Source organism: Apodemus sylvaticus, chromosome 10 (assembly GCF_947179515.1).
Source record: "Apodemus sylvaticus chromosome 10, mApoSyl1.1, whole genome shotgun sequence".
NCBI lineage: Eukaryota > Metazoa > Chordata > Mammalia > Rodentia > Muridae > Apodemus > Apodemus sylvaticus.
The window spans coordinates 108,973,175-108,994,532 of NC_067481.1; the positions used below are offsets into that span (position 1 = coordinate 108,973,175).

The 21,358-nt window shown below is 46.0% G+C and overlaps 1 protein-coding gene across 2 annotated transcripts in view; it reads left to right on the top strand.

Annotated features, from left to right (window-relative positions):
- The first annotated feature begins 234 nt into the window (after positions 1-234).
- Positions 235-21,358, top strand: part of Abcc1 (ATP binding cassette subfamily C member 1) — a 107,367-nt gene continuing 86,243 nt past the window's right edge. For both annotated transcript variants that reach the window (XM_052194312.1, XM_052194314.1), the window contains exon 1: positions 235-326. In XM_052194312.1, the coding sequence (XP_052050272.1) occupies positions 279-326 (48 nt within the window). In that variant the 5' untranslated portion in view covers positions 235-278. The remainder of the gene's footprint in view (positions 327-21,358) is intronic.

Genomic DNA, 21,358 nt, shown 5'->3' on the forward strand with positions numbered 1-21,358 from the left:
CCTGGGATGAAGCCCAGGTATGGAGGGCCCAGTGCGGGGTTCCCCCAACCCCGGGGTTCCCCCCCCCCCGGGTTCTCCCCCCCTCTCCCCCCGTCGTGTCAGCTTTAGGAACCGGCAGTGGGTGGGAGCCGCAAACGCGGCCTGCAGGCCCAGGCCAGGGCAACTCGTGGCGGAGCTCGCTCCCACGCGCGGGGCGGGGCGGGGTGGGGCGGGGCTGCATCCCGGTGACGCGGGCCAACCGCGCGGCGCTGCGCCTCCTCGCTCCGCCGGCCGCCCGCATGGCGCTGCGCAGCTTCTGCAGGGCTGATGGCTCCGATCCGCTCTGGGTAAGGTGGTGGGCCGCGGGGGACGGCGCGGGGCGGCCGGGGACCTGGGGGGGTGCGGGGGACGCCGGGACGCACGGACCCAGCTGCTCCCCAGCCCGAGCCCCGCTCTGCAGACGCGGGGATTCGCCACCCGGGCCCCGGCGTAGCCGCCGCTCTCAGACTCTGGGGACCAGGTTCCGGGAGAGCTGGGTGTGTGCGGGAGGTGCCTCTGTGCTTTGGGGTTCTGCCGTCGGGAGGGGACGCCAGATCTGGAGGCAGCAAATTGGGGGTTTTCCGTCTTTTGTGGGGGTAGGCTCTCCGTTTACCGCGCACACACTATCACAGAGCACCGTGTAGGAACCTAGACTCTAGAAAGGGACTTCCTACAGCTTGTGTTGGGGGGGTTCCCCGCTGTTTGTTTTACCTCCTCGTTACTCTGGTTTCATGTTTGTTTTTTGTTTTTTGTTTTCCTCATCCTCGTTCCTTTCTGCCTTAATGCTATCAGGGAAGTTTAAGGAAACAAGGAAAAGCCAAGAGAGAGAAGAGAGTCCTTTCTGTTCCTTTTTGTAGGTTTAGGGTGCAGTGGAAAATGACCGGGACTCTGGTAACCAAGAGAGTGCCTTCTACTCTGTGAATCAGAGAGACTCCACAGCTCTGGGGATGGCCCTGGGACTTTAGGCCCTCTCCAGGTAGCTTTCTCTGAAATGATCCTAGGCTGGATTCCCTGGCTGACTGCTCTAATCTCCAGTGCTTGTGTATTTCGTGTTCCTGTAATGCGATTTGCCTGTTGTTCCAGAACAATCCTGTAACGTACTGTCCTGATTATTAGTGAATACAATAGGAAACCCTGGACACAATGAATTCTTTTTGTTTGAGAAACAAGAAAAACAACTAGGTGATGATTAATGCCCACAAGTATTTGTTCAGTTTTGTGGTACCTCTCTGATAGACTGCATTAGGAATGGTGATTCCTGAAGGCCCACTGGTAGACTTTTGGGTGAGACTTTGAATTTTGGTTGAGAAACTCACCGTAATTGGATATATGACTCTGGATATGACTCTCAATTTAAAGCCTCATTTTAAAGGCTGGGGTTTTTTCCAGAGATGAAGACAGAGCTTGTGATTTGCATTCAGGAGTCTATAAGAGATAAGTGCCTGTTTGCCACACAAGAACACCTGTGTGCCCTCTACCCTTGTACCAAGTGTGGAGACAACGAAATTATTTTGCAAGAACTTAGTGGGGTCTGGCTCACTCTAACATGGATGCTGGTGTATTTCCTGAATTATTTTCTTCTCTTGTGGTGGAGGGAAAATAGACAGATTCGTTACCAGTTTGTATCTTTTATTTTGCATATTCATACACACAGTGTATGTGTGTATGTTTGAGTGCATGCATACCATGGCACATGTGCAAGTCAGACTCTTGTGGAACTCTCCTTTCACCATGTGGGTTCCGAGGGTTAAACTCAGGTCATCAAGCTTAATGGGAAGCCTCTTGCCAGCCCACATCAGGATGTACTTTATTGTCAGGCAGTGAGGGCTAAGAAATGTTGGGCGGTGTGTTGTAGCTTCTAACATGCTAGGAAGCCTACCCAAGAAACCTGGCTTTGTGCTCTTCCTTCTTTTCTTTTCTGCCACAGAAAATTAAGATAGGTGAATTATATTTGCCAGTGGTGGTGCTGGCCTCCACCCTAGGCAGGCTCCCGTCCTTCCTTAGAGTTCATCTTGTAGACTTCTCTGTGGCCCCTCTTCTCGCTTGTCTAGGCTTGATGGACACCCTGTCTCCAGAGTCCTGGAACCAGAATGGCTGAGAGCGCCGCGAGAACTTCTGTGTAGCTAGCTAATCCAAACAATACAGAGTGGGCTGCTTGGCCTAATGTGCACGTATTTGTGATCAGCACTGGGGAAGCTGAGGCAGGAGAATCGAGTTTCGGGGCAGCTGTGCTAGAGTGAGACTGTGCTTCAAAGGACAATAAAGCAGGTGGCTTGTGTCTTCCCAGGCTAAGTGTTGCAACCGCATATTCATTACCCGCTCCCCCCCCCCCCCATTCTAAACCTTATCATCTTGAGTTGTTCCATCGCTTACTGTGCTCTGGTTATATGTAGAATAGGGGTGTGGGGTAAGCTTCCCAGCCTTCTGGGCTGTGGCCATGGGTTTATCAGTGTGAGTTTATCTAGCCTGCTCTGTGCTTTGCATTTTTTTTCTTCTCTCATGTATTATATCCCAGCTGCAGCTTCTCCCTCCTCCCCTCCTAGCCCCTCCCTTCACATCCTCTCTTCCCCAGATCCACTTCTCCTTTGTTTCCCTTCAGATGGGAGCAGATGCAGAAACCTACAGCCAGATATTAGGTGGAACTTAAGGAACCGCAGAAGACAGGGAGGAAGGATTGTAGAAACATTATGCTTAGAGAAGCCAAGATTCCACCCATTATGGACTCTCTCAGAGTCTTACTCCTGGGCCAGGGTCTACAGAACTTACAACCTTCCCTTAGGCAAAGGTCTAGGATGAGAAAAGAGAAACAGTGTTATCTAAGTGGAAAGTTGGGGCTAAGAGTTGGCAGCGGCTTGCTTTCTTCAGTGGGAGTGTGGAGCTGGTAGGAGGTAGGTGGTTTTGTGGCTGATGTTTGACAGAAGGTTGGGAAAAGGGGCCTGGGCTTTTCTTTGTAAGTTACTTAAAAAAAAAAAGTATGAGGAAATGGCTCAGTGGGCAAGAGTACTTGATGTGTAAGCAGGGGGGACCTAAGCTTGAACCCCAGTACCCATGTAAACAGCTAGCCCTGGCTCTGTCTATAACTGCAGCATTGAGGGGGTGCAGCTTACCAACAGAACAAGTTTCAGGCTCAGTGAGAGACCTTGAGAAGAACGACAGAGGAAGACACCTAGCACGCTCCTTTGTTTTATACATTGGTATGTATGCTCTTACACATGTGCACACATGTATATATCCCACATATACATACTGTCACACACAGTAAATTAGAAAATTAGAATATATGTGTTAAGTCTGGAGCAGGCCTGTCATCCTGGCTACTGAAGAAACTGAAGCGGGAGGACCACAAGTTCAAGGCCAGCCTGGGTAACTTATAAGACCTTGTTTGAAAATCACATGTTAAAAAAGGACTGGAGATTAGCTCTATGGTATAACACTTGCCTAGCAAGTGTAAGGCCCCATGCTCAATTCCCTGACCTCCAAAAACAAAAACAAAAAGAATAAGAAAAGTGCCAATTTCATGCCTAATGTAGAAATATTGGAAAACTCAGTCACTTGCATAGGTGACTGCTCAGAGCAAGTCTTTATGTGCCCTGCATTTAGAAGCTGGCTCTTCAGCTAAGATGGGTTACTGTTCTACTCTGTACCTCTGTACTGTTCTTCTCTGTACAGAGAGAATGGCGTTTCCCCACGTAGAGTAATGGAGCGCCTAGCAGATGGTGGTAGTTTTGAGTACTGAGTAATGACTTCTTGGCAAGCACTGGGAACAGTGCTGCTTGGTACCTAGTTAGCACTCAGTAGGTGTAAGGGCTTGCAGTTGGTTGGGATTCCATAGTTGATTTTTGTTGTATCTGGACATATACAAAAGTCAGCAGCAGATCGGCTCTGCAGGCTTTGGAGTGAGTTGGTTGTGGGGCCTGATTTCATTTGTGGCACCTCTAGCTTTCCAACTCCCTGAACATTGTACCTGACCAGTGTGGCAAATGGATCTCGGTAACTGGTGTTCCTGGGGTAGCAAGTGGCCTTGGAAAGCCTGACTGCTTCTCCCTCCCTCCCTCCCTCCCTCCCTCCCTCCCTCCCTCCCTCCCTCCCTCCCTCCTTCCCTCCCTCCCTCCTTCCCTCCCTCCCTCCCTTCCTCTGTTTCTTCTTCCTTCACCTCTTCCAAGGACCTTGTTGCTTTTCAGGCTTCTCCCACTGCCTTCTCCCACACCTGCTCTCCTAACTAAGCCCGTGGATTGATCGCTGTAGTCAGTCAGGTCCCCGTTTTCTTCCCCTTACCAAGTGGATGTAGCATTTGTGTGCAGCCCAGAATGGTGGGTTGAGGGTGCCAAGATAATCAGGTCAATGGCTTTGGGAACTTGTGCTAGGGCTGGACTGAGAGACCCTAGTTCCTGCTCTGTGGCCTTGCCTCTTGGCCTTGCAGGAGGAAGCTGTGGCTCGCGCTGTGGCTCGAGCTGTGGCTGAGCCAGGGTCTGCGAGTCTTCTTTCCTGGAGCCTGCTGGACTTCTTTCACTCTTGGGGGGGGCTTCACCTTAGGAGCGTGGTTGTGAGTGACTTGCCAACTTGATTTGGAGGGCTTGCAGAGAACCCCTGTGGGGATTCAGGGACATTCCTCTCTTACTGCATCCTGGGAGGAGCTCAGTCACTTCTAGGAAGATGGTTCATTCTCTTGGGGAACAAATCCTGCGCTGTCCTTGATTTTTTTTTTTCATGATTTATTTTTATTTTACGTGCATTGGTGTTTTGCCTGTATGTATATCTGTGTGTGGGTGTCAGATCCCCTGGAACTGGGGTTGCAGAAACTTGTGAGCTGCCATGTGGGTGCTGGGAATTGAACCTGGGTCTTCTGCAAGAGTCATCTCTTCAGCTCCTGTGCGATGATGATGATGATGATGATGATGATGATCCTCCTCCCCTCTCCTTCCTCCTCCTCTTTCTTGCCATCCTCTTCTTCTTCCTCCTCTTCCTCCTCCTTTTCTTTCTCAAAACAGGGTTTTATTGTATAGACCTGGCTGTGCTGGAACTTCCTCTGTAGGCCAGGCTGGCCTCTAACTTATAGGCCTGCCTCTGACTCCTGAGTGCCGCCTGCCCGGCGTGTCCTTCATTCTTGTTCTCCTCCTACTTTCTCTATCTGCCTGTCCTTGCAAAATGTATCTAAACTTGTCAGGGATGCCTCCTGGATCCCAAGGTGCTATCTACTGATTCCGTTTTGCATTTGAATACTGTATTTATTTTTGTAGGGCTGGGCACTGAATCTGGGGTTTTAACATACTGAGCTACCTGTACCTCCAGCCCTCTTAACTTTTTGTTTTGAGACCAGAGTCTCACTAAACTGTCCAGGCTGTCCTTCATCTCTGTAGCCTAGGTGACCGCTGAACTTGTGATCCTCCTGCCTCAGCTTCCCAGTAGTTGGAATAACAGGCCTGTACCACCACACCCAGCTTCCTGCCACTCCTGTCTCCCTATCCTCCCTTGAACCCCACAGTCTAGTGTCAGTAGCCCGAGGAGGCTCCCAGGCATATTTTCCCTGACTCCTGCCACTTTTTGCATGCCCAGTTTTCTGCTCTTTCTGTTCTTAATTTTTCTCATACATCAAAGAGTTTATACTTAGTTCTTGTTTTGTGCTTGTGACTCTAATCCTAGTATCTAAGACAGACTCAGTAATTACTCGTAAAATGAATAAATGACCTAAAAAAACCCTAGGATAGCTTTCGAGTTGCTCAGAAGCCTCTCTCTGGTACAATCAGGATAAAATTCTCTTCTGTGTTCAAGCTGCTTGTATTTTGTTTTGTGATGGTTCACTGAGGTCATGCTCATCTGCTTTTCCCTGGGCCCACTGCTTTGTATCCCGTAGGCTCCACCAACATTTCTACAAATAAATAAAACTAAAGTCTATTTATTTAATTAGAGACATGATTTCCTGTATATCCCTGGATGGTCTGGAACTTGATGTGTACCAGGCTAGCCTCTAATTCATAGGCTGCCTGCCTCTACTTCCCAAGTGTTGGGATTCAAGGTATATGGCACCATGTCTGGCTTTTTGTTGTTTTGTTTATTGCTTTGTAGCTCAGGCTAGCCTGGAACTTGCTATCCTCCTATCTTACTATCTTGAGTGTTGGGGTTATAGGCCAGTGCCAGCAGACCTGGTTGCAGTGTTTGAGTGTGTTTTCCAGCCTACTTATAAACTGGCTTGGCTTATTTATTTACTTAATCTTTAATCTTTTTATTTTTTAGTATACTTGAAAGAGCTTAAGCAAAACCCACGGTGTTTCTCATCCGAAGTCATGGCACCAAATGAAGGCTTAAAAAGGAGAGGATTGGGGATTAAGGGAGTGTGGCACGGTGGTGTGGGGGAAGGGGGTGCCCAGGTAGGCCCCTGTCTGGGCACCTCTTCCCCCTGAGGGACCACACACACAGAGGCATGGTATAGAATAGAGTTTCTTCAGAGTAGGGGATGGGAGTTAGTGGTAGAGAAAGGCAGAGGGAAAGAGAGAGAGAGAGGGGGAGAGAGAGAGAGGGAGGGAGAGAGAGAGAGAGAGAGAGAGAGAGAGAGAGAGAGAGAAAAGTGTAGTGGAGGCCGGCCATGACCGCGTGGGGCGGGGGGGGGGGGGGGGGGGGGGGGGAGAGCCCAAGGGGCAGAGAGGTGAGGGTATGTGGGAGAGGGGAGAGAGAGCAAAGAGGAAGAGGAGGGGCAAGTAGCCCCTCTTATAGTGGGCCAGATCTCTGGGGCGGGGCATATCTGGCTATTGCCAGGTAGGTGTGGGGTGGAGCTTAGACAGAATACCAACAACACTTATTTATTGATTTGGGAGTGGGTGGGCACACCCGGGCCATGAAGTGTGTGGAGGCAGGAGTTGGTTTTCTTTTCTTACCATGCCAAGCGCCTTTACCTCTTGATTGTTTCACCATCTCTGGTTTGTTGGATAGGGTCTCATAGTCAGGCTGGCATCATACATGCTGGACAGCTGAGGATGACCCTGGATTCCTGATTCTTTTACCTGTGCTCCCAAGGATGGGTATGCACCGTCACTAGCTGTGGTTTTTGGCTTTATTTTAATTATGTGAACTACCATCATCTCCTCTACTTACTTACTGGAGGACCTTGCACAGACACCTGAATGTCTAGCTTCTCTTATAATATTGGATAGCACTAGGCCTCACTGTAGCCGCTCCTGGGAAACAGTCCTCAGGTCCCACTCCTCCTTCCTGGCGCTCTCTTGGGAGGCCAAGTGTCCACCGTCTTCGCTGTATGGTTGACTGTCTTTGCTACTTGGTTGACTAGTACTGGGTGGAGCCCACGTGGCGTCGGTTTGTTAGCATTTGAATGGGGTTCTATTGCTTTGTAGCCTAACCTTAAGATATCCAAATTCACCTGACTCAGTAGGTTATTTTGTGTTGTGTGTTTGGGACAAGGTCTGACTGGGACAAGGCTGGCCTGGATTTTACTATGTAGTCCAGGCTTGCTTCAAACTCTTGATTTTCTTGCCTCACCCTCCCAAGTACTGGGATTGTAAGTGTGTGCCACTACCCCCTGGCTTTTTTTTTTTTTTCAATTAAATTTTTTGGGCATAATACTGAGATTAAATGTATGTTCTGTGATGCCTATTTTTAATTCTCTGCATGTTTGTGTGTGAGTGTGTGCATTTCGTTCATGCGACATGCCCACATATGTGTGGGTGCATGAGGAAGCCAGGACATTTGATGCCATGGAGTTGGAGTTGCAGGCAATCTGATGATGTGGGTGCTAGGAACTGAACTTGGATTCCAGGCAAAAGCAGTATACTTTTCACCAATAAATCATTTCTCCAGCCCTTAGGTTCTTTCCTTAGTGCTTCCTCTGTGTGTTTCTGGGTGATGAACCCAGGGTCTTGAATATCTAGGCTAGTGTTCAGCTGCTCAACTGCACCTCACCCCCAGCTGGCTGGACTGGCAACATGAATATACCCTGTCTCAGAGGCAGGTATATTTGCTCTGGCAGGAGGGTGGGCTGTAGGGTTATTATTCTAGGTATCCTAGGATTCTGAAGCAGGTATCTGATATGCATATAGTCTCTAGGTTTTCAAGTAGGGAAAGGCCTGGCTTTTATGACTAGATCTTAATACAGTAAAAACACCAGCTTGTAAAAGCTTGCCTGAATGTTTTACAAAAATAAGTAAATGGGTTGGGATGCCAACAAGAGCCTCTAGCAAGCTTCCTCTGTCTTGACAAGAAATTGGGGCTAGCATCTGCCTTGATGGAAGTGTGTACTTGTCTTTTTCTCCTTGGGGCTACCTGCTTGGTCAGTGGTAAGACACTGCATTTGTGGGAGTGTCAAGGTGTGGTTGAGTCTAGTTTCTCAAGCCTGCCCTGTTCACAGTTGAGCCAAACTGTTCTTTGTGTCAGAGCACCCGAGTATTATAGGTTATTTGGCAATGCCCTGGCCTCTGCCCACAAATTGCCAACCATACCCACACTTGTTACAACAACCAAACACGCCCTCAGGCAGTGCCAAATGGCCCTCCTCTGCCTCTTGAGTGCCAAGATCAAAGGGTGTCCAGCCATTCACTCTTTTTTGTTCATATGTGGAGGCCTCACTATTTTGGTGGTTAAGCTGGCTATGTCCTAGAAAGAGGGAAAATGCATGCAGAGGTCCTGAGAACCGTGATGTAGTCAGAGTGGCATAGAATAAAACGTGCGCACACGTACATATATGTTTTTTGTTTTATATGTATGAGTCTGTATTACATGTTTGTCTGGTGCCTGCAGAGGCCAAGAGAGGACACTGGACCCTCTGGAACTGTAATTACAATTGATTGTGAGTTGCTATGTGGTTCTTAAAATTGAATCTGAGTTCTCTGCCAGGGCAACCGGGGCTTTTAACTGCTGAGTCATATTTAGCCCTTATATATGCTTTTTTGAGATAGAGTGTCATGCAGCTCAAACTAGCTTTGAACTTTACATGTAGCAGAGGATGCTCTTGAACCTCTCATCTCCTGCATCTACATCCTGAGTGCTGGGATTATAGGAGAGCATTAGTGGCTCAATTTCTTTAGAGTTTGGAATGGAAATTGGCTTCACAGACGCTAGGTGACCACTCTGTCAACTTAGCTCCGTTCCCAGCTCTGTAGTACTGAATTTTAGCTCAGAGGAATTACAGGGTTAGTAGAAATCTCATTAAAGCCCTGCTTCAAGGTTTTCACAGATGCATGAAGCCTAACAGAAAGGGCCTGGAAATCCCCGGCCAGGGGGGGAGAAGCACCTGTCCAGAGCGGTCAGGGCCTTTGACCTGTGTTGGAGCAAATGGGGGTGCTGTGCCGCGGACGGAACACACGCGCTCTCTGAGATATGCCCCAGCCGCAGTCCTCCTTGGGTTTCAATTAAGCTTGTACACTGTCCCCCATTTCCACCCCTGTCTCATCTGTGGCTCAGAACCTCTCAGAGTGAGCCTGAGCTGGGGTACCCCTCTTTACAGCTGCCTTTTAGTCTGCAAACAGCTTTTAATGATCAACACAGGTTTTTCTTTTTGGCTAGGTAGATTTTCTACTGACTTTTAGAAAATGACTTGAAAAATTTAACTGCAGGTTTTCCCTTTTCTTTTTTGAAACAGACCCTTTAGCCCAGGCTGCTCTCAAACTTGCTGTAGCCAAGGATGACCTTGAACTAACTGCCTCCTAAGTGTTAGGATTATAGGTATGTTCTACTACTTCTGTTGTTGGGGATCAGACCCCTTTGTGTGTGGTGAGCTGCAGCCCCAGCACAGGGCCTCACACACAGCACACCACTGAGCTGTGCCCCTCAGGCACCCGCCTCCCCTTTATAGTCCTGTGAGGGAATTGCAGAATTGTTCAAGGCCTGTTAAGTCTGGACAGTGCTGTTGCTTTTAAAAAAAAAGGTGAATAATCAAGAATATGAAGGGAAAAGTCAGGTTTCAGTGTTCTCCCTGCCCACTCCCCTCTGAAGTGAGTGAGTGAGTGATGATGATGATGATGATGAGAGAGAGAGAGAGAGAGAGAGAGAGAGAGAGAGAGAGAGAGAGAGCGCACATGCACATTGTGTTTATGTGTGCACATTTTCTCTGTATTTTTTTATACTGTAAATATTCTGTATCTTGTATTGTTCATTTAACCGTAAGAGGCAATATCCTTCTGTGTCTATAGTCTGTGGAAGTCACATTTCTTTTTGAGCCTTTTTTCTGTGGAAAAGCTAAGAAGCCACCGTCTCACCTTGTTCTGTCTTGGTGACTGTCAGGGTCATTATCCATTTTTCAGCTGGTTAATCAGCACTGGGGAGGGTTTGGAGCTGTTGGGGGCTGGGTGGGCGGAGAACATTCCTGACCACGCTTTGTGATCAAATACATGCATTTGACTCAGCAGAGTAAGTTTCCCCACTAGAAGTTGCCTGCTTAAGATATTTACCTTTTGAAATTTGCTAGTTAATTACTAGGTCAGTACAAGGTTATACTCCCACAGATGAGTCCTCCAGCACTTACTAAATGCCTACTGTATTCAAGGCACATGAGTCTTGAGCAAGCTGGAAGCCCGTTGGAGCTGCTTTTCTGGATGTGAGAGGATTTTGCTCAGAGAAGTTAAACCTTGCATACCAGGGAGCTGAGATCAGGAGACCAAATGAGGGTGGTTGGGTACCTTCCAGTTTTTCAAAGCTGTGTTTAAATACTAAGCATTTTTTTCCTTACCATGTTATTTAAGAAGTGCTTTGAATTAAGTTAGACAATATGTACGGCTTAACTTACATCCTGTCCTCAGATGTCACTATGACTTCTCCCTCACCTGTAGTTGCAGCACAAAGTTTTCTAATTATAAAAATTATCCATGCTCTGTAGTCAAACAAACCGCACAGATGTGTTAACGTAGATGCTGTTCTGTTGGACCAGCCTGTAGCTTTGTTCTAACACCTGCTTATAAGATAAATAACACACCTAAGTCTGCATAGATTATAATCTTTATTCTGCTTATGTTTTTGCCACCCACATAGATACATGGAATGTCACTAATCTTTTCCATTAGGTATATAATATTCCAGGTTACAGAACTGTGATATGGACCATTGTTTGCCTAGAGTTCCCTTTTATCTAATATGTATCCTTGTGCATAAAGGCTGATTACTTTTAAGAAGTATATAGCCAGCCTTTTCTGAATGTAAGTGAAGGAAAATTCTCATTTCTAGCTGGCTGTGGTGGTGCATATCTGTAATCTCAGGCTGAGTCGGGAGGCTTGTTAGGTAAAGGTCAGTCACTGTGATGTGAGACTGCGGTAACAAAAACAACAACAATCCATTTGTTCAATTCCAAGTCAGTATCTCCTAGAGATCCGAGAGGCTGAGGCAGGAGGCTCACACAAATACAAGATCTGCTTGAGTTACTGAGCGACTTCTGTGTCAGCCCAGGCAAGTTAGTGAGACCCTTTCTGGAAGTTAGTGAAAGTAAGGCTATATGTCCTTATAGATCATGATGGGTCTTTTTTCCTGCTAATTTGTTGGGGTATACGGTATACTGGAGACCTTGATCCTCTATTTCTCCTGAGTGTTGTAACAATTCTTTCCTGGGTTATTACATATTTGTATACTAACTCTTAAGACAGCTTTCTCTGGGGTTTTGAGTGACCATGGTGGTCAGTTGCATTCCATTTTGTGGTATTTGCTGTTATAAAAAATTCTTAGCTAGGTGGTGGTGGTGGCGGCAGTGGCGTACGCCTGTAATTCCAGGACTCTGGGAGGCAGAGGCAGAGGCAGGCGGATTTCTGAGATCTAGGCCAGCCTGGTCTACAGAGTGAGTTCCAGGACAGCCTGGGCTATACAGAGAAACCCTGTCTCGAAAAAAACCCAAAATCCAAAAAACAAACAAACAAACAAAAAAAATCACATCCTCAGATAACCTTGTGACAACAACCTTCAGCACTCTGCCACACTTCCTTGTACTTGAGTATTATAATTCATGTCATTATTGCCCGAGGTTTAACATTTAATTCATAATAGGATTTTTTCCTCCTTTTTTTTTTCTTTGAGAGCAGACATTGCTGTGAACATAGGACCTCTTGGCTTGTTTCCTTGGAAGCCATCCCTGAAGGAGAAGGAATAGTTCAGAACGTTCAAAAAGGTTACACCCAGCCTTTGCTTTGTTTTTCAGAAAAGTGTTGGCTACCTCACAGTTCTAGCATGGTCCAAGAATAACTGTTGTTGTTGTCCTGTAGTGAGTGTGTGTAGTGTGTTTTGTGGTTTTTTTTTTTGTGTGTGTGTGTGTGTGTGTGTGTGTGTTGCTGGGTATTCAACTAAAGGCTTCCTGCATGCTGGGTACCACTGAGCTAAACTCCATTTCTATTAGTATTCCTTTTGGGGGGGGGGTTGTTTTTTTTGTTTTTTTTTTTGTTTTGTTTTTTTCAAGACAGGGTTTCTCTGTGTAGCCCTGGCTGTCCTGGAACGCACTCTGTAGACCAGGCTGGCTTCAAACTCAGAAATCTGCCTGCCTCTGCCTCCCAAATGCTGGGACTAAAGGTGTGCACCACCACTGCCTCACTTCTATTAGTGTTCTTAAGAGTCTGTTCTTAAAAGTAGATGAAAGGGGCTGGAAAGATGGCTCAGTGGTTAAGAGCACTGACTGCTCTTGTAAAGGTCCTGAGTTCTAATCCCAGCAACCAGATGGTGGCTCACAACCATCTGTATGGAATCTGATGCCCTCTTCTGGAGTGTCTGAAGACAGCTATGGTGTACTCACATATAATAAATAAGTAAATCTTAAAAAGAAAAGGTAGATGAAGGACTGGGGTTGTCTGGGTAGTCTGTCTCGGGTGTCTGTGGTGCTTGGCTGTAGTGGAGGCAGGCATGAAGCCTGGACAAAGTGAGCATGGAGTGTCATTGTTCAGTCTCACACCCCAGACAAAGGCCCAGGAACCAGTTAACACATTAAAGTGGAGCCGACCTTCAGGGTTTCCCAGCATCCCCCAGGCCCTCCCTGTTACAGGGGTTTGGCTGGCACACCTCACCCCTTACCCTGAACTCTCCAGCCCAGAGTCTGGGCTGCCCTTCCCTCAGAGATCATCCGTATATAGTCTAGACATTTTGGTTACCTACCCCTGTCTTTGTACCTTTGGCCTCCTGGCTGCTGTATTTGATTCTCCTCTCTCAATTCTTTCTTCTTCTTCCCATCTTCCCACATGGTCTAGGGACATGTTCACTCCGTACTCTCCTACACATGTCTGCCTCTGGCTATGTCTCCCACATAGCTATAACAAACTTTCCTCTACCATACTGAGGAGCAGTATGTCTTTTTCTTTCCTGTTTCTTTTCTTTTTTCACTCAGTTACCTCTGACACTAAACTTGTATCTGCAGCTCCTTTTGAAGCTCAGGTGCAAGCAAACCTCTCTACCTAAATCCAGTGTAGACGGAACTGGCCATGGATGCTGTGCTGGCTGAACTCATGGAGTTCAGTTTTTAAGACTCTCCCAACACTACAGCAACTGAGTTATTTAAAGGGGCTCAGGCCTGTAATCCAGGCCACACAGGCAGGAGGATGGAGACCTCAGGGACAGCCTGGGCAACATAGTCTCCATCTTAGAAAAGAAAGATAGATTGAGGCTGAGCTCAGTGTTACTATACTTGTTAGCACATGCAACATCTTAGGTTTGACCTCTCCTCTTCCCGGGGCCTTGCAGAAGAAAGGGAGGGGACAGTGCTCTTCACACATTCTTTTCTTTGGTATATGAGGACAGTTTATATAAAATGAAAATGCAGAGGCTAGAGAGATGGATCAGAGGTTAAGAGCATGTACTGCTCTTGTAGAGCATCTGAGCTCAGTTCCTACTGTATACATTTTGTAGCTCACGATTGTCTGTAACTCCAGCTTCAGTTGATCTAGGTTCTGACCTCTGTGGGCACACACACTGTCTCACACACTTAAAAATATGTTTAGAGAAAGGATAAAAAGGCAGGTGTATACCTGTGATCCCAGCTCTTGATTAGGGTTAGGGTTAGGGTTAGGGTTAGGGTTAGGGTTAGGGTTAGGGTTAGGTAGAGGAGTTCAAGAGCATCCTCAGGCACAGAGTGAGTTAAAAGGTCAGGCTGGGTTATATGAGGCTGCCTCAGCAAACATCTTCCTTAACAAAACAAAATAAAACAAACGAAAAAGGAAAATTGAAGATACTTTACATTCTTCTAGACACAATCTTACTGGTTCCTTGGTGTGTAACTTTTAAGACCCCTCTACATAAAAGCTGAATGCGTTGTTTTTTCTGATCCTCCTGGCTTAGCCTCTCAAGTGCTAGGATTGTAAGCTTGGCCACCAGTTGGGCTCTGAAATAGTTTTTGTTTTGTTTTAAGACAGGGTCTTACTATGCAGCTCTAGGTGGCCTCTGACTCACAGAAATTCTTTGTCTCCCAAATTTGGGGATCTGAAATAGTGTAAAAAAGTAAAACCAGGCCTGTGTTCCCCGCATTCTTTTTTCTGCCCTTTGACTGATATAGTCTATCTTGGACACAACTGATTTTTCTTAAGTAACAGATATTTACTTGCAGATGAATATAAACATAATCTCAATAAAATATTTTGCTAATAATGATCCCCTGATGATCCCTGCCCCAGCTAGTCAGGGCTTGTTTGTAAGCCTCTGTGTACAGGGCTGTTGGGGGTGGGGGTGGGGCTAGTCTTTCGATTTCCAGGTGCCCCAGGGGGCATTGCAGGCATCTCATCCCACTCTGGATCTCATGTCCTGGTCCAGTCCATACATAGTCTCCAACAGGCTCTTGAAGATTTACCAGATTTCAGGCTGGGAACTTAGTGCTTCTTAGAAAGGAACATCCCATTGTCTTTTCAATAATTATTTATAGGGCATTATTATCTTCAAAGGGACCTAGATAAGATCACTGTGACCCCACAGTGGTTCCTGAGGGGGTCCCTGACAGAGTGACAGTTGTTAAGACAAAAGTCTTGATCACAGATGCAGGAAGATGAATTATTTTTACTATAAGCGAAAGTGACAATCTCATTCTAGTCTCCCAGATGATGTCTGGGAGAAGGAAGGGACGCTGCCAAGGTCACGTGACCTGCATCAGGGTTTAAGCCTGCCTAGTTCATTGCTGTTTTAGTATTAACTATGCATCTAAGAAGGGGATATTATCTCTGTTAGTGACCCTTGCAGCAATGTTGTTAATTGCATTTAAATTCTTTTCTGTCAGCTGGTAAGAGACTTCAACCTGCTTCCTGGGTGAGGGGCTCCTTTCCTTTCCCATGCTTCTATAAGTTTTCTGTTTCTGTCCTGCTCAGTTTCTCTGCAGTGCCATGATATTGACATTGATATCTTACATTCTTCTTGTATGTGGTGTGTGTATGTGTGTGTGTGTGTGTATACTCTGGGATTATAGGAGGGCTACAGACCTGCCTAGCTTTTTATATGGGTCCTGGGTATCCAAACTCTGGTCCATCATTCTTAGATACTTAGAATGTTTTATCCATTGAATTGTCTTCCCAGGCCCTGTATCTTGCTTTCTGTCTTTTAGGATTGCATTTGGTTTCAGGAAACAAAAAGCCTGACTAGGGAACTTACTTATGCATGATTCTCTTTTTATTTTTACATACCACGAATCCCAACCTCTAATTGTTGCTGGCATTGCTATCCTGGCCATTTTCATTTTGTTTTCTTCCAGGCTCTAAAATGGTTTCTGTAGCTCTAACCTTTAGGTTCAAAGGAAAAGCCTCACCAGCCTTCTGTATTTCCTTTTATTTATGAAAAAAACCAGGTCTTACCCCAAAAGCCCTTCTGCCTGCAGTGCAGACATGAGTTCCTGCTTTCTTGGCTGGAACTGTATTTACGTGACCATCTCTAGCTGTAAAGGAGGGAAAGCTAGCATTTGGTTCTGTGCTCTGTGGGAGCTAGCGCAGGAGCAGTAAGTTAGGTGTGGTTGTTGAGTAAGCAGCCAGTGGTGTCTGCCAAAGGCATGTCTACTTCATATTCCTTTTAGATTGTTCTTAACAGTCTAATTAAATTAAATTAAAAATTTAATCCCAAGGGACGTTTCCAGTTAGTTAAAATATCTGTGAGGCTGGCAAGATGACTTAATGGGTGAGGGCACTTAACTGCCAAACCTGAATTCAGTCCTGGGGACCCACACAGTGCAAGGAGAGAACCACCTTCTGCAAGGTGTCTTGATCTTCACATATGTGCCATGGGATGTGTAGGCTCTCATGAGCTGGTGTGAGCATGTATGTGTGTGCAGCACACACACACACACACACACACACACACACACAAATCAATGTTTTAAAGATTTTTAAGTATCTGAAGCATGAGGCTAGTTATATCTATGAGTTTACATAATAATGTTAAAGGGAATTAAGTTGCCACCAGGACCCACAGCATGGTACCTCTGAATACCTTTATATTCTCAAATCCCTGAATGTTCAATTTCCACATGTAAAATGATTTAGTATTTGCATAAAACTCATGCATATTTCCCCACATACTTTAAATTGGCTGCAGATGACTTGTAGCACTCAATGAAATGTGAGTCCTGTTCTTTATTGTTCAGGGAATAATGACAAAAAAATTCTGCTCATGTTTAGCATGGTGCAATTTTATTTTCAGATACAATATTAAACTTTTTTTCTTTTTCTTTTTTCTTGAAAAAGAAACTAAAACTATTTTATGATAAAACTGAAGATTTACATGGAAACAAAATATTTCTGATAAAATAGAAGAGATACCTAGAAAAACACATTAAAATTGACAGTTTTCATTGAAAATTAAAGAGTAAAATGGTAGACATAAAAAACATTGGTAAATTAATTGAAAAGGGAAGTAGAAACATCTTACTGATAGAATTGAAGATTTATGTGGAAAATATTTCTGATAAAATTGTAGAAAAATGTAGAAAAATGTTAAAATTGATTATCATGAAAAATAATGCAGATAAAATGGTAGACATAAAAACATTACTAAATTAATTGAAAGAGGAATTGCAAACATTTTCTGATAAAATTGAAGATTTACATGAAAAATATTTCTGTTAATCTAGGTTTGATCTCATTGTGTCCTGGATTTCCTGGATGTTTGGGTTATAAGCTTTTTGCATTTTACATTTTCTTTGACTGTTGAGTCAATGTTTTCTATGGTATCTTCAGCACCTGAGATTCTTCTATCTTTTGTATTCTGTTGTTGATGTTTGCATCTATGGCCCCTGATTTCTTTTCAAGGTTTTCTATCTCCAGAGTTGTCTCCCTTTGTGATTTCTTCATTGTTTCTACTTGTAGATCCTGGATGGTTTTGTTCAGTTCCTTCACTTGATTGTTTGTGTTTTCCTATAGTTCTTTAAGGGATTTTTGTGTTTCTTCTTTAAGGGCTTCTGCCTGTTAACTCATGTTCTCCTGTATTTCTTTAAGGGAGTTATTTAAGTCTCTATCAGCATTATGAGATGTGATTTTAAATCAAACTCTTGCTTTTCTGATGTGTTGGGGTATCTGGGACTTGCTGTGGTGGGAGAACTGGGTTCTGATGTTGCCAAGTGCCAAGTAGCCTTAATTTCTGTTGGTAGGGTTCGTTTTTTTGGTTTGGTTTTTTGAGACAGAGTTTTTCTGTGTAGCCCTGGCTGTCCTGGAACTCACTCAGTAGACCAGGCTGGCCTCAAACTCAGAAATCCGCCTGCCTCTGCCTTCCAAATGCTGGGATTACAGGTGTGCACCACCACGCCCGGCTGTTGGTAGGGTTCTTGTGCTTGCCTTTTGCCATCTGGTTATCTCTGGTGCTGGTTGGTCTTGCTGTCTCTGGCTGGAGCTTGTCCCTTCTGTGGGCCTGTAAGCCTGTGTCCGTACTCCTGGGAGACCAACTCTCTTCTGGCAGGGTCTGTTCACAGAAGGGTGAGAAGCCACTTGGCTCCCTGGTGCAAATGGCAGTCTAAAGACCTCTGTCCCAGCTGATCGTATGCCCTGTACCCTGTGCGCTCCCAGCTGTTCCCCTCCAGAGAGAAGGTGAAGATCTCACCTCCGCATCAGAAGTGAAAGTGCTGCTGGGAGATCTCACTCTCTCCTGGTGGGTCATGCACAGAAGGCTGTGGAGCCGCCCAGCATCCCGTGCAAATGGCGGTAGGAAGACTTCCATTCTAGCTGCTCCACTGATCGTCTTGTTTTTTAACATTTTGTGTGTGTGTGTGTGTTTGCCTGTGCCATGGTACACATGTGGAGATAAGTGGGCAACTTGATGGAGTCAGCTTTATCCTACCATGTGTGTTCTGGGAATTGAACTCAGGTCATTGGGTTTGATGGCAGACACTGTTAACTGCTGAGACATCTCACTGGCCATTCTTAATAATTTCAGTGTGAAGTTGGTTGAATCTGAGGATGTAGGGCCTGTGGATATGGAGTACTGAGTATGTACCTATCTCCACTGTTAAAAATGGGAAAAAACTCTGAAATTAGCCAGAATGATCAGTGGTTCTCAGTGCTGTGCAGTTGACTTATCCGCAGGGGACAGATGGTAACACTTTTGATAGTCCCAAGTCAGGGAGAGGGGATGAGGCTACTACTGATGTATAGAGGGAGTCACAGCTCAGGATAGCCTTAGACACTAGGAGTTTACAGTGAGGAGATCCATACCTGGCCTCAGGCTCTCTGCTGCTGGGAACCAGAGGATTGGACAGTTACTTCTCCATGCATCTGTGCCTTGTCTAGGTGGTTGGATATCACACCAATAGCCTGCTTGGTTTGCAAGGTCTTGGAACTGTAGCATTATCAGTCCTGAGATAGGGTTAAGAACAAAGCTTAGAAGTCAAGAAAAGAAATCCCCAGGGTAATTTGGCTTGCTAAACTAACAAATTGGAAAGTTCTAGGTTTAATTCAAAGACCTCAAAGAATAAGATAGTGACTAAGAAAGACTCTGAATGTCAACCTCTGGCCTCCACACGCATGTGTACAAAAGCACCTGCTCTCTGTCTGTCTGTCTGTCTGTCTGTCTGTCTCTCTCTCTCTCTCTCTCTCTCTCTCTCTCTCTCTCTCTCGCTTGTGTGTGTGTGCGCGCGCGCGCGTGCGCACACACACTACACGGGAACACACACACATTCACACATTACTATATACACACAAGAAAGTAAGATGTAGGTGTCAGTATTATGACACTGCTAGTTATGCAGTGACATTGAGCAGGACAGAAATGAGGGACCTTACAGGGGGTGGGAAAGGATGGGGACATTGACTCATTTTATGACAGTGGGTGCAGGGAGCTTGTGTTGAGATGACAGATAAGCCGTACCCTAGTATCCATGTTGGCAGGAGCAGCAGCTTTGGGGAACACTTCTTTCTTGGGGCATGGTAGGAGTCACAGGCTGTGAGAGGCTGGTGGCTGGGTGAGGGGGAGAGCTTGTTGCTGTCTGTCAGCCTGGGTTTGGCATAAACAAGCTGGCCCAGGCATCTGACTGGTGGAGACAAGAAGATAGCTGGCATTGGAGACAGAGTGCAGCTGCTGATCTGGCCAGGCCGCTAGCTACCTTGGCAATTATACTTGGCCTTACCATGAAAGGTAACTGAGTGTCAGCGAGCAGCAGTGAAGAGGCAACGGCTCTTTCTCATTTCAATTTTTCTTTTCCTTCCTTCTTTTTGTGCAGTGCTGGGGCCAGCCTTCTAATATCACTGAGTTACATCCCCAGCCCCTTTTCTATTCTTTTAAGACAGGGTCTCAACAAGTTACCCGACCTGGGCTTGAACTCAGTTTGTAGCCTGCGGAAGATTTGAACCTGTGATCCTCTTGTCGCAGCTTTTCCAGTAGTTAGGACAATAGACGGCATCACCATGCTCAGTGTGGAGTGCTGTGCTTCTCTCTTGACTCTGGAGATGTAGAAGGAAGCCTCCCCTAGAATAGTGTAATTAGATGAAAGAAGAGGTACCCCCAAAGTTGTGACCTGCATCCAGAGACAGAGAGCAGCAGGGAGACGTGGCCTGGAGCATTGGTGGATAGAGACCAGTAGCTGAGATACTGAAATCTGGAAGGGTGAGGATTTGGCTTCGATTGCATCCAGGCCTGGGTTTGAACCCCAGCCCTGCATAAACTGGTGGCAGGCATATGCCTGTAATCCCAACAAATGCCTTGGAGTAGCAATTTTATCTGTCTGTAAGAGTTCTCATGTACACCATAGTAATGGCTTCTTACTGAGCTATGAAATTAAGTGAGCTAATACCTTATTAATGCATGTGTCGTCTCGAGTGCCATTTTAGTGTCCTCTCCTCTTCTTGGGGGCGATCTTCATCATGCTGTTGCTTGTTGTTTGCTGTCTTGCTCTGAGCAAAGACCAGACATCTTGATCTGGAACCATAATGGAGAGTGATAGGTTTTCACAGGCCACTGAATTCTCTGGGATCACGTTCCCTGGGTTAGGCCTTTGTAATCTGTGCCTAAGTTTCCACAGTGGGCAATGAAAACGGCACTCTTGAAGGCTTGTGGTGGGATCACATATATCATGGTCCAGAACAGCTTTAGCTTTTCCTAACTGGAAGGTTCCTTTCTTTCATTTGAGCTGTCCCTGAAGTCAGGCCTGTCACTAGGTGACCCCCATGCCCTCCTTTTGGGTTGCCATTTCCCCTCTCCACTTAGGCAGACCTTAGTGCCTGCCTTCCTGAAGCTTGTTCTGACTTCTCAAGAGGAAGTAGCCATAATGAGACAGTCAGTTCCTTGGGGTCCCTGAGTTCCTGTCAGTTGTTCTATCTGCATGCCTTTCCTGTGGCCTCAGGGAATTGGTGTGTGACATGTGGTCCGATGCCTGCCAGCACATCTTGGTTTACTTTCTCAGAGTCATCTGTGTATCTTGGTTTCCCCCTTTGTCAGCATGAAGCTCAGAACTAAGCAAAGTTTGGTGAGGCTGAGGGTCACATTTTCCACATTTTCCTTAGCATAAGAAACAGGAATAGGTGGCTGAGACGGCTTATCGGTAAAGGTGCTTGCCTCTAACCTAAGAATCTGGGTTTCATCTCTGGGACTCATATTGTGGAAGGAGAGAATTTACTTTCCTATTGTCCCCTGCCTTATACATACACATTGTAGCATCCACCCCAGTGCCCAACCCCATACACACGAGAAAAACAAAAATAAAAGAAGCAGTTTCCAAGGGAGTGCATTGCATCATAGTTGGAATAGAAAAAACTGGCTACTACCCTAGTGTGGGTTTGGTCAGGGTAGTGAACAAGCACCCCTTTGCCTATCTCACTGCAGGGGAGGTCAGGGGCGCTCTTTGTGTTCAGGTGTGCATAGTTTTCTGTGGGCCAGGTGACAAATGGAAATGCCAGAACTAGGTCCAGCCTTAGAGAGCTTGCGTGATTGTGGTCCTGGGATCAAAGCAGACAAAACAAAGGCTGAGAATGAGGGGTAGAGTACTTGTCTA